The sequence below is a fragment of the Dermatophagoides pteronyssinus genome, unplaced genomic scaffold, assembly GCF_027571235.1.
Source record: "Dermatophagoides pteronyssinus isolate colony J.1.1.1.1 unplaced genomic scaffold, Derpt_VIB-CSIC_2022.12 sq0004, whole genome shotgun sequence".
Classification (NCBI taxonomy): domain Eukaryota; kingdom Metazoa; phylum Arthropoda; class Arachnida; order Sarcoptiformes; family Pyroglyphidae; genus Dermatophagoides; species Dermatophagoides pteronyssinus.
Genome location: NW_027461528.1, coordinates 2,350,570 through 2,363,487, shown reverse-complemented (window position 1 = coordinate 2,363,487; position 12,918 = coordinate 2,350,570). Strand labels below are relative to the sequence as shown.

Genomic DNA, 12,918 nt, shown 5'->3' with positions numbered 1-12,918 from the left:
TTCACCATTATTTTGTTAATGATTGAAATTTCTGCAGCATTAATATCGGTTACATTCAATGTAACCACATCTGCAGCAACTTTAGCTACAATTCAATTACATGAAGGAAAAACTACACCGATTGGATTTCGATTATCATCACCTTTTATCGATGAACTTAGTGGTCATTATAGATTTTTGGCCGATCGACCTGATGTAGCCAATATTATTAATAATAATGATGATGATGATGGTGGTGGTGGTGGTGGCGATGTTGTTGATAATGATCGTTACGATTTTGAAATCAAACCGGCCGAAATCACACTAAATGATATTGATAAAAATTTTGGTTATCATGGACAATTCATTATCAAAGGAAATTTTCTTGGTTATTGTCGTGTTGAATTGCAGAAAAAACGAAAAAATTCCGAATCTATTTGGGATACGATAATTCATTCAAATTCACTGCGAAATAATTATCAACTACTTATTTCAATTTTACGAGATAAAGATCTCATATCAAAAGTTTTCATCTATTCAGTGGCCATAGTTGTATCGATATCTTATATTAATATGGGATGTGCATTAGATATACAAGCCGTTGCTGAAGTTTTACGAAGACCGATTGCACCTGCTATTGGATTATTTTCACAATATGTTTGCATGCCATTGGTATGTATTATTGAAAATTTTTTCAATATTCAAAATCAATTATTTTCTCTTATTATTTTACAATTTTAGATATCATTTGCATTAGCGACATTACTTTTTGAAGAAACCTATTTAAAATTGGGCATTTTTATATTCGGATGTAGTCCAGGAGGTGGTGCAAGCAATATGTGGACCGTATTGGTAAATGGTAATCTTAACCTAAGTATTACAATGACATTTTTATCTACAATGTTATCGATTGGATTGATGCCATTTTGGCTCTATACTCTTGGTCGTACAATATTCGAAGGAACATCAACAGCTCCACCATTTCGAAATATATTCACAACATTATTCACAATGGTCATCTTTTTGGGCATCGGTCTTCTTATCAAGCAATTTATGCCTAAAGTTGCTGCTGTAAGTTTTACATTCTTTTTTTATTAAATTGTTTCATAATACATTTTTATATGACAGATATCTCGTCGAATATTGGCAACATTTTCCGGCCTAATGATCATATTTATTATCGTATTCGGAACTTATGCAAATTTCTACATGTTTAAATTGATGACCTGGCAAATGTTGGTCGCCGCTGCAATTAATGTCTGGTGTGGAATGTTTCTCGGTTTTATATTAGCATACGTGTTTCGTAAACCATTGGAAGATATGTTAACCATTGCTATTGAAACGGGTGTACAAAATACTGGAGTATCGATTGTTGTTTTGGGTTTGTCCTTAGGACAACCGGATGCAGATTTGGCATCGGCCGTACCTGTAGCTGCCTCCATAATGACACCAATACCATTAACAATCGCATGGTTAGTGATGCGACAACGACGATTTATGAGAAAAATTGCATCCGGTAATGATATTTATGTTAATGGTGGTGTTGAAAATCACAATCATGTTGATTTTTGTGATGAAAAAAATTCTGGACCAAATTCATTTGTATCATCAAATAGTAATCATTCAGGACAATTTCAAAATTATAAACTAAATTTAGATGATGAAATTTTTGAAAAGAATACAACATGTAGCGCCTTGACACAATCCAATTCTAGTGGTGATTCAAACCAGTATTTTAGTAAAGAAAATCTAAAGATCTGATGATCATCTGAACACTGATTGTTCAAAACAGAACAAAACAGAAAAAAATCTTGATCACACTGAATGTATTTTGTCATAATCAAATTTATCTTTGTTGATCTATTTTTAAAATCAAAATTTTTAAAATTTAAATTATTTGTTTCGCACACATGAACGATGATTATAATAAACGAAAAAAAATGAAAATTATTAAATAAACAAACATTTATTTATTCAATCCCAAAACCCGATTTTCTGTCAGTATTTTTTTGGTTGTTTTGAATTTTTCTAATGTTGACATATGTAATGTGATGCACAAATTAACTGCTATCGAATTTTTGATTTATACATCCAAATAGATGTTTGATTTTGAGTGTGTATGTGTGTCTGGGGTGTTCGTGAGTAAAAAATCACAGAAAATCCAAAATTATTGTTTTCATCTTGAACAATTAACAACAAAAAACAACAATGATAATAATGAATTGATTACGTATGTTTATAGATGTAAATTATTTTCAAATGAATCATCAACACGAATCATCTATATCGATATCATCATTTCGATTATTATTATTTGAACGATTCGAACCACCATCACTAATCCATCCGCTATCTAAACGATCCGTTGATGATGATTGAAAACGATTATTGCCATCATTTTGTGGTTGCTGTTGCTGTTGTTGTTGTTGTTGTCGTTCACGGAAACGTTGTTGTCGTTGTTCTAAAAAAAATGTACATTAGAATTGACGAATTCTTTTCATACAAAGTACTTACGCATAGATGAGAAAAGGCTTAGAACAAAACGTGCCGGAACAGTGACAGTATCGCGTGATTCTTGTAATAAATGTTTATTACGATTTATAAGCTAATTTTGATAATGAACAAAAAAAACATTTAAATAATCCATTTATGATTAAGAATTTTTAAATACTAAAAAAATTACCTTATTAGCTTTTTCCGGATCAAAAAGGCATTCATCAGAATCGGCACCCCAGATTTTTATATCATAATCAATGCCACTCGATGCTAATACTAATCAAAAACATGAAAGTGGAATAAGAATATGAAAATATTGTTTAAAAAAACATTAATAAATCATACTTGGATCGGTAGGATGAGGTTCTAAACAATTGACAACATGTAGATCACCTTCCAATATCATTACTACTTCACCAGTTTCAATTGACCAGAAAAATATATGGCCACAATCACTACCACTGATGATATACTTATCACCCCAGAAGGTAGCTTTTTTTATCTTCAATCAAAAAACAAATAGGTAAAAAAAATGATTATTTTCAAATGTAAAAATAACATAAAATACATACCACAGTACGAGAATTTCGATGACCAGAAAATTTTTTAAAATTTCTTATTTTATATGTACGCGTACGTTTATGATCAAATGGTGTTGGTGTCGTAGAATTTAAATGATTACCAATAATGTTATTGTTGGTGTTCATCTTTGTCCTGTTAGTATTACGGTTATTAGTATTTCTAGTTTTACGACGTGATGATTGTCGTGAATCATTTGATGATGAACTACGGCTTCGTTGCCGTATTGAATTGGAACCAAGTGACGAAGTATCATGAAAGAATACACTGTCAGATGTTGTATCTGAATCAAAATCATCATCTTCTTGACCATCCTCTTCACCACCACCACCATCATCATCATTATCGACCATCGTTTGATTACCACGATCATCATTATTCATTGGATCATCATTATCATCCTCATTATTGTTTTGTTCACGATTTGAATAATAAGGATAATCAAGATCATCATCGAAAATCTGTATAAAATAATTCAATGAATTATCCGATGAACTTTCGGAATTATTATCCTGATCATTTGTATTTGTTCGTTGTTCACGTACAGTATTTGGTGTTTGTTGACTTTCATTCGATGATGATGATGAATTATTTGTCGCCTGTGATGATATATTATTATTACTGCTATTCGCTGTTGTTGTTGTACTTGTTTCATCTACACTTTCATTAAGAATATCATTACGAAGTGTATTACGAAATAGTATGCTTAAAATTGTATTCAATTGTCGTAAACGATTACTTCGATTTGGCGTTGATGATGATTGTCCACCATTATTTTGACTCGAAGAATTTGCTGTTGATGTTGTTGATGATGATGATGATGGTGATGTTGATGTGGATGCCGGATTCTGTTGTTGTGTTGATAAATTTGTTGACGATGTTGTTGTATCCGATTGTTGATCAATATTGCGTAATTCTTCGGTTGTAAGTGCACTGGGACCAGTATCTGACCAATCACCACGTAAACGAAATCGTTTATATGGTGGTTGTGAACGTCTTGGACGATCATTAATTGTATCAGCTTCATTACCATTATTAATCGTATCACGTACTCCATATAAATTAAATAAATAAATATTATCATTTGCATATGATGCCAATAATTGTTGACAATTTCTGCTATATGTTAATGATGTGATACGATTAAAATCAGTAAGGCCATCATAAGTGAATTTAGCCACAATTGATGCATTCTGTTCGGCTAATGACGGGCCAACACCACGTAATGATTTTGTTGTCAACATTCGGCGATCATAAATGCGTATAATTGAATCGGAACAACCAACAGCAAGTTGCCATGGTAATAAATGATTAATAGCAATGGCCGTAACAGGATAATCACAATTAACAAGAACATCTTCACGACATTTAGGATGATGACCCATACGATGTTTTTGACATGATTGTTTTACACGTAAATCATACCAACGTACAGTATTATCATGACAACATGTTAAAAATGTATGTGGATCATCAGGTACGGTAACAAGATCATAAACACTTTCATCTTGACAATCAAATATATTTTGATAAGTTGTTTCTGGACGATTTAAATCTGTATAAATAATAACACCATCACCTGAACAAGAAACAATTTTCACATCATCCGTATTTGGTAGATATTTTGCACTAAATATATTTGTCATATGACCAGTACGAATTTTTGTTTTGATTTCACCTGTAAATGCATCAGTAATGGATAAATGAAGATCATCCGAACCGGATAATATATAACGACCAGTACTATTCCAAGAGATAGTATTTACCTATTTATCATAATTATTATTTTAGAATTGAAAAAAAAATTCATTCCAAAAATAACACTTACACATCCATTATGAGCATTAAGACTATGTAAACAACGAAAACGTTGAAGTAAATATTTACTATCTAAATACAAGAACAAATAATTTTGATGAAAAAAAAGAAATCAATTCGAATAAAATAAAATGATTTACATACTTTTAGCTGAATTATATAATGAAACTGGATTTGTACCATAATATGGTCGTTCATAAAGAATTTTGTAGAAAAAATCTTTATTTCGATCCATTTTTGTTTTTGTTTTGTTGGCTACGAACGAAGAAAACAAAAAATTTTCAATTTATGATAACGATGATTTGATTATGTAATTTGATTCTTGCACGTGATTTTGTTGTTGTTGCTGTCGTCGTCGTAGCTGTTATTGTTGTTATTGATTAAAAATTATAAATTGAGCCAATCGATAATTGAATTGGTAATAATAATGAATTTTTTTTCATTATTAATTTAATCAAATTTTTATCGAATTATAAACCACTGAATTAGCCATAGGGTTAATAGGTCGAAATTTTAGAAGAAATCAATGGAATGTGATAATTTGTGTAATAGGAGAGAAGAAAAAAAGAAGAAGACAAAACAAATTAATTATTATTTAAAAAAAAAGTTAAATTCTAAATATTTTATTTCAATTACAAATGAATTCTAAACAGACAAACAAACAATAACACAAACACAATACAGAATAACACAAATGAGAAGAATCCAGAATTATTATCATTCTCTCTATATGTGTGTTGTTATAACAAATACGCAAACAAACAAAAAAATTAATATTATTTTTCCATTATTTATTCTAGAGAATCTTGTCTTTTTATTTATAGCCAAACTTGCATCATTTTCATACGCGCACAATCATGAATGAAATTTCCAAGGAAAAAAATGGAAAAAATAATTCCTGATTCTCGTTACAAATAATAATAATAATAATGAGAAAATTCACACTGAACATTTAAGAACAGGGATGGCAAAACAAATATATAAGTTTTCATTTTTTTTTCATCTTTGAAATTGAAATTGAAAGATAAATGAAACTTATTAAATGAGTTTGTTTGTGGTCCGAAACAAACAAATTCTAAAATTAAGAATCAGAAAGATGATGATGAAAATAAAAGGGATACATTTGAGAAAAAAGGTGTGTGTGTTTGGTATGTTTTTAATGGGAATTATGAAAAAATCACAGAATCAAAATTAATGATAAACAAAATTAAAGTGAATGATGAAATCAATTTTTTAATAACATACCTTTTTTTCTTGAATCAATTCGATTTTTCATTCATCAAACAAAACAAAAAATTGATTTGATGAAAAGAATAAAAATATTCCTTTCAAGATATATTTTGTTGTTGTTGTTGTTGACGATATCGAAAAAGTCTGCAATCAGAATTTTTTTTTTACTTTTAAATATGTTTACCTCAAAATGATGAGCGCATCCAGTTTGACCAGTCGTTGATCTTTGATTTTCGGTTGTTTTTTTGTTTTTGGTTTCTACTTTTTTTTTTCGTCTTCGAATGAATATATTTCTTTCTCTCTCTCTTTCTTTCTATTACACTTGAATGGAAAATCTAGAAAATTTCTCGATTAGATTATCACTGTTAACGTTATTTTGGATACGCAAAACCAGAAAAAACAAATCAAGAGCTAATGTTTTGGATGTTTTCAATGATAATGAAATTTATTTCCGTTGGCCATTAAAAGATGTCGCTATTTGTTATCGAATATTCATCAAATCGTTTGTTTGTTTTGCGCGTTGAGTTTGTTTTCATGGATCAAGAAATTTATTTTTCATTTTGAATCCATTTCCAAATATTGATCATTAATATTAAGTAAGAAAAAAATGGCCGATAATAATAGTGATGAACGTCGACGACAAAAAGAAATGATTAAAGCTCTTGAAACACCGGAACAAAAACGTCAACGACGTTTGGCCAAAAAAAATGAAAAAGAACGTCGCCGTAAACGTTTAATGGGATGGGATGAAGAATATATGGGCTATACAAATGATGATAATCCTTTTGGTGATTCAAATCTTCATGAAACATTTGTTTGGAAAAAGAAATATGAAAAAATGGGTATGAAACGTATCGATGAACAAGAGATTGATGCTGTAAACAAAGAAAAAATGATAAAAAATCGTCAAGAATTGGAAAAAGTAAAAAAACGTCGTCTAGAACGTGAACGTGAACGAGAATTACGAATGGAAGAATTATCTAAACAACAACGAGATAAAGAAGCCGAACAATTCAAAGAATGGTCAAAACAAGAAGATTATTTTCATCTTAAACAGGCTCGTTTACGGTCAAAACTTCGTATCAAAGAAGGTCGTGCTAAACCGATTGATATTCTTGCTCAATATATCAATGCATTTGGTGAAAATCAAACTGCTGAACAAAAAACCGAATTAGAAAGAATAGCTGATGAAGAAGCAAGTAGTGATTCAAGTCGTTTTCGTCTACAACAACAAAGACGTGATGAAGAGGAAGAAGATTTACAGGATAAGATAAAATATTTATCCACATATCTTTCTGAACCATATAATACCCTGAATGGATTAAGAATTCGTGATTTGGAAGATCTAGTTGAAGATATTAAAATCTATCTAGAATTAGATAGCGGTTCCAAAGTGAATGCTGAATATTGGAAAGATTTGCAAATTATTGTTGATGATGAATTGACAAAATTAAAATTAGCCAATATGGATCAACAGGAACGACGACGTGAAGGTATTAATCCATCGGTATCGGCCGATATTGCTCGTATATTGAAAGGTAAATCACCGCAACAATTGAAAACATTGCAAACACAAATTGAGAAAAAAATTGCATCTCGTGAAGAAGGCATTGATATTGGTTATTGGGAAACATTGTTATCACGGCTAAAAGCACAGATTTCACGTGCTCGTCTTCGTGAATTTCATGAAGAAAATCTTAAAAAACGAAAAACACTTATTACTCAACATCAAAAAGATATTAAAGATTTACAACCACTTTCATTGGATTCGATTGATACGATAGAAGATCAAGAAGATTTAATAATACCATCAACATCATCAACAGCCATGAATCGTGGTGAAAAAGATGAAATGGAATTCTTATCGAAAACTGAACTTCGTCAAAAATGTATTCAAGAATATGAATCCGGTGGCTATAGTCCTCGAAAATTGCCTATGATTGATGTCAATTCAGATGTTGTATTGATGTCTGCTGAAGATTTTGAACATGATCTTCAAGAACAACGTACAGAAACATTAAGAAAATTATCCGCATTTCCTATTCCATTAGTATCATTCGAACAAAAAGATGGTAAACAAAAATTGAATATTCCACCATCAAATTATGATCATAATAATCGAAAATTAACACAAGCCGAAGAATCATTTGTTCGTGAAGCTCGTAAAGGTATGGGTGATGATGAGGCAATATTTTCTGTTGAAGAAGAACTTATCGATGATAAAGAATTATCATCAAAAACAATCTCATCTTTGCCGAATACTATTTTGGCAACAAATCAGATATTAATGAAAGACAAATATAGCTGGGCAGAAAAATATCGTCCACGTAAACCACGTTATTTTAATCGTGTACATACTGGATTCGAATGGAATAAATATAATCAAACACATTATGATGTAGATAATCCACCACCAAAAGTTGTACAAGGTTATAAATTCAATATCTTTTATCCGGATCTGATTGATAAATCAACAACACCATCATATAAGATTACTACCTGTAAGGATAATCCAGAATTTGCCTATATTCGTTTTACAGCTGGACCACCATATGAAGATATTTGTTTTAAAATTGTTAATCGTGAATGGAATTATTCATATAAAAGTGGTTTTCGTTGTCAATTTCAGAATAATATTTTACAATTATGGTTTCATTTCAAACGATATCGTTATCGTCGATGAAATTTTTTTTTTAATTTTGTATATTTTTTGCAATTTTATAAAATTAATATCAATTAAATTAAAAATCATCATATTTAAAATTAATGTCAAATGAATAATTCACCTTCCAATTGAATTCAGGCGTGTGTGAAAAGCAAAATAAAAGTTCTTTTTTTTAAATCAATCATCGTCTGATTTTAATAAAAAGGTACGATAACATTGACCAAATGTATCTATTGGATCAGCACGATCAATAGCATGTAAAAATATCTGTAATGTTGCAATGACAACATCTAATACGGCAAACGTTGATGATCTCTGAGCGTTTACATTAAAATTTGCAAAAAAATTCGAATCATTTGGACGATATGAATACGATAAGTTGAACCATTCTTCGTTATCATCAATGTCATTGTTAGTATTTACTTTATCCAGATCATGTTCATCAAGTTCTTTACGGAATCGATTGCGAAAACATCGAAGCATATCGATTGATCCAGGTGTTTTACTTTGTACAAGTTGACTTAATTGTGGCCAACGTTTCGAATGGATCACTTTGTTTAATGTTGGCCAATGTGGATGACAGCTCAACGTCTGATTATCTCGGGATAGATGAACAGTTGAAGTTGGCATAAAAAAATAATTTGTCAATAATTGTTGGATGATGTGAAGAAAAAATTTCATCATATATTGCCACATTCGATCGATATCATCGGATGTTAACAATGGTTTTTGTCGCTGTCGCAATTCAAATATGTCATTATGTTCATCTAGAACCAATTCATATCGATAAAGATTACAAGATGGAAATAAATCCGGATTCATGTCAAATGTCAATGGTTTTTCAAGTAATACGTCCATACAATTTCTTTCATTAATACGATCGGCAACTTTTTTAAGACATACAAAAAAACGATGTACATTTCTTGTTCGAAAATTATAGGCAACATTATGATCCAAAACAAATGGATCTTCAATGCAAAAGAATGATGTCATATTAAATGTAAAATAATGATCTCGTTCCTTTTCTTCGGCCAATTTGAATTTATTAATGTATACACCATGACGTGGTCGTATGGCGTTGAGGAAAAAATTGAAATCATTATAAAATCTTCAAGAATCGGCAAAAAAAACAAAGAATTAAAAACAAAAAATTATAAAATATTGTGAAACTTACCTGAAAAATTCGACAAACAATGATGTGGTCGAACTACGATTACGGCTTTTTTCAATCGATTCAATATCATCACAGAAATCAAAATCCCAATTATGTATAAACTGTTGGTTGGACTTTTTTGTTTTTTTCGCCAAACGATTCAAATCAATAACAGTGGGCAGAATTGGTGGTTTTTGTTGCTGCAAAAAGAATACAATTAACATTGTAAATGCATAGGTTGAAAACATATTTTGCGAAATGAGTTCATTAGTTTTAGCCCAATATTTTAAAGCCATTGTTAACTCATAGAATCGTCGATCATAACGGGTAAAAAAATTCAATAAACGGCTATTATGAACACCGTACATTGAAACTAAACTTATATCACATTTAGTGAATTCCGTTTTTGCTTGCTGTTGTATCGGTATTTTTGATTGTAAATGACGTAAACATTGACGAAAATTCAGTTTAATAATTGGACAACGGCGACTATGTATGATTGTTGAATGATCACTACGTAATTGCAAACCAAATTCAATTTTCATTAGTTTTTCAATAACTTCTAATGCCATCATTGATGTATAAAAATCTAATTTATCTACATGAATATTTTCAAATTGTATGAATAAATCGAAATCAGAATTTGATGTACCAAGACCATTGGAGATTGATCCAAATGTATGTACATGTGGTTGAAATTGTTCAAAATGTGCATATAACATTCGTTCAAACATTTTTACAAATGTCATCAGATGACCACGAGATTTTTCCGATAATGAATATGTTGAATCAAATTCATTAAATTTTTCTCGAAATGTTTTCAATGTGATCACTTTAGTATAAAGCATTCTGTAAATATTGATCAAAAAGATTGATTTTAAAAAAAAGTAAAAATATTAATTTCATGTATTACCTTTGATCAAATCTTTCATAAGTAACCGATCGATAATCGATCATATATTTAAGTTTTACTGATCGATTATTTCGACGTTGTAATTTAAGATCTAATAAATGTCTACGAAATTCAATAATATCTTTTGGATGTAATCGTTCATAACGTGCTATTAGATTATGAAGATGTTCCAATTCTTCGGATTTAAACCAATTTGTATATTCAAGAAAATCTACAAATCTTTGTCCATATGAACAAAAATCTGTATATGAATATTGTCGTCCATCCAATAATTCTGTGAATGATAAATCATCACTATCAGAATCATCGAACATATTTAATCGTAATTCAAGATGTTCAAAATAGATCCATATTATTGAATAAAGATATGTACATGTACGTTGTGCATATAATGCAATAATATGTTCAATACGATATTCTGTTTCAAGAAGATCATGAGCAAATTTTGCTAAAATATTTTCTAAATGTTTATCATCTAAACGATTTATTTTCAAACGTTTCAATTCTTCATGTTGTTGTTGATGATGATGATGTTTTTCATTGTTTGTTTTACATTTTGATCGTTCATCCAAATTATTATTCATTAATTTATTTCGTCGATTTTTATTTTCATTATCATCATTCAGTTGACGACCACCAGTATCACCACCAAATGTATTTGTATCATTATAATATTGATGATGATGATGATGATTTTTGTTCGATGGTGTTGGCAACAATACTGGATTTGTTAATTGTTGTTTATTATTTTGATTTAAATAATCATTAGGTGTAGCCATTTTAAACAAATCGTTTACATCTATTTTGGTACGATTTTGTTTAACACCAATTTTTTTCAAAAATCGATTTTGATCCAAACATTTATTATTCGATTCATTTGTTGTTGATCGAATAGCTTGTTGTTGTTGTGGTAGTTGTTGCGGGTGCTGTATTGGATCATTTAGATTATTATAATTATTATTAATTGAATAATTCGAAAATTGTTGCGATTCATGATTCGATTTATTCATTATTAATGGTGGATAATCGCTGTAATAGTTTTCATTATATTGATTAAAAGTTGGTACGAATGTAGATTGTTGAAATGATAATGATGATGATGATTGTGTTGGTGGTGGTGATGGCATAATCCATTGATTTATAGGCGTTGCACTGCCGAAAAATGTCGGCGGTGGAGGTGGTGGTGGAAATCCTGCATGCATATAAATGTTCGATTGATTTGGTAAATTATTTGCCGGTTGATAATGTTGATAAAATGGAACAAAATTTGTTGACCATTGAAATGGATTTTGATTCGGATCATGAATTTGTGGTTGCGTCATATTTGATGTTGTTGTTGATGATTGGGGCGTTATTATTATCGACGATGTTGGTGGAATGTTTGTCGATGACGATGATGTTATCGTTTGATCGGAATCAATATTAAGCATCTGAAATAATTGTTCAGGCTTCATATTTCCGATCGTTATTAAGAAGAAGAAAAAAATCCGAATGAACCAAACAGAACAATGTTATGACCGATCAGCGAAAGAAAAAGAAATCGAGTAAGCAAAAAAAACAAAAATTACAAAACTCAATCAGCTTGTTGCTATGATGATGATGATAATGATGCAATAGTATGATTATGAACAATCATCAATCTGTTATTATAATCAATATTTAAAAAAAACAAATATTGATTAGCAACAATAGCATAGTAATGGAAAACAAATTAGCCCAAAAATGACAATATGTTAAAATTCTAAAAGAATTTTTCGTTTGTTTTTTTTTCTGATGAAAAATTTCAATGTCGTTACAACGAATGATAAAATGGTTATCGAAAGAATTAAAAATTGTAAATTAAAATTACAATACTAAAAAAATGAGCAAAATTCTAAAAAAAAAAATAAAAGAAAAGAAATTAAATTCACCGAATCGAACCTGTTTTTTTTTCGGTATTATTATTATTATTTACCATATGGATCTATTCATATAGGATGTTTTAGAATTCTTCGAATGAATATTCGAAGATTCGAATTTCAAAAAGAAAATGAATTTTTTTTTTGCTGTATTTTTTCAATTTGTAAATGAACAGTTTGTTTTATT

At 29.8% G+C, this 12,918-nt stretch overlaps 4 protein-coding genes across 6 annotated transcripts; 2 read left to right on the top strand and 2 right to left on the bottom strand.

Moving 5' to 3' along the window:
- The first annotated feature begins 18 nt into the window (after positions 1-18).
- Positions 19-1,286, top strand: LOC113798733 (sodium-dependent organic anion transporter-like). Its single transcript, XM_075819492.1, has 5 exons — positions 19-163; positions 491-651; positions 721-1,050; positions 1,108-1,214; positions 1,271-1,286. Exons 1-5 carry the CDS (start codon positions 19-21, stop codon positions 1,284-1,286), a joined length of 759 nt encoding a protein of 252 aa, XP_075675607.1.
- A 640-nt stretch (positions 1,287-1,926) lies between these two features.
- LOC113798736 (DDB1- and CUL4-associated factor 6-like) lies at positions 1,927-6,503 on the bottom strand. 3 transcript variants are annotated; one of them, XM_075819726.1, is made up of 10 exons: positions 6,287-6,503; positions 6,118-6,197; positions 5,017-5,352; positions 4,883-4,944; positions 3,600-4,820; positions 3,048-3,515; positions 2,821-2,977; positions 2,663-2,751; positions 2,494-2,584; positions 1,927-2,440 (listed from the first exon to the last, which is right to left on the bottom strand). In XM_075819726.1, the coding sequence occupies exons 3-10, from the start codon at positions 5,105-5,107 to the stop codon at positions 2,247-2,249; spliced, it is 2,373 nt and encodes a 790-aa protein (XP_075675841.1). In that variant the 5' UTR covers positions 5,108-5,352; positions 6,118-6,197; positions 6,287-6,503; the 3' UTR covers positions 1,927-2,246. The 3 variants fall into 3 exon arrangements, with proteins under 3 accessions (XP_075675841.1, XP_075675839.1, XP_075675840.1); XM_075819724.1 differs by having other exon boundaries at positions 3,048-4,820; XM_075819725.1 differs by lacking the exon at positions 6,118-6,197 and having other exon boundaries at positions 3,048-4,820.
- Positions 6,504-6,593: 90 nt separating this feature from the next.
- cactin (cactin, spliceosome C complex subunit) lies at positions 6,594-9,877 on the top strand. The gene has a single exon (XM_075819727.1). The coding sequence runs from the start codon at positions 6,710-6,712 to the stop codon at positions 8,783-8,785; it is 2,076 nt and encodes a 691-aa protein (XP_075675842.1). The 5' UTR covers positions 6,594-6,709; the 3' UTR covers positions 8,786-9,877.
- LOC113798734 (uncharacterized) lies at positions 8,753-12,736 on the bottom strand. The gene is made up of 3 exons (XM_027349308.2): positions 10,834-12,736; positions 9,942-10,769; positions 8,753-9,875 (listed from the first exon to the last, which is right to left on the bottom strand). Exons 1-3 carry the CDS (start codon positions 12,285-12,287, stop codon positions 8,945-8,947), a joined length of 3,213 nt encoding a protein of 1,070 aa, XP_027205109.2. The 5' UTR covers positions 12,288-12,736; the 3' UTR covers positions 8,753-8,944.
- Between the last annotated feature and the right edge of the window lie 182 nt (positions 12,737-12,918).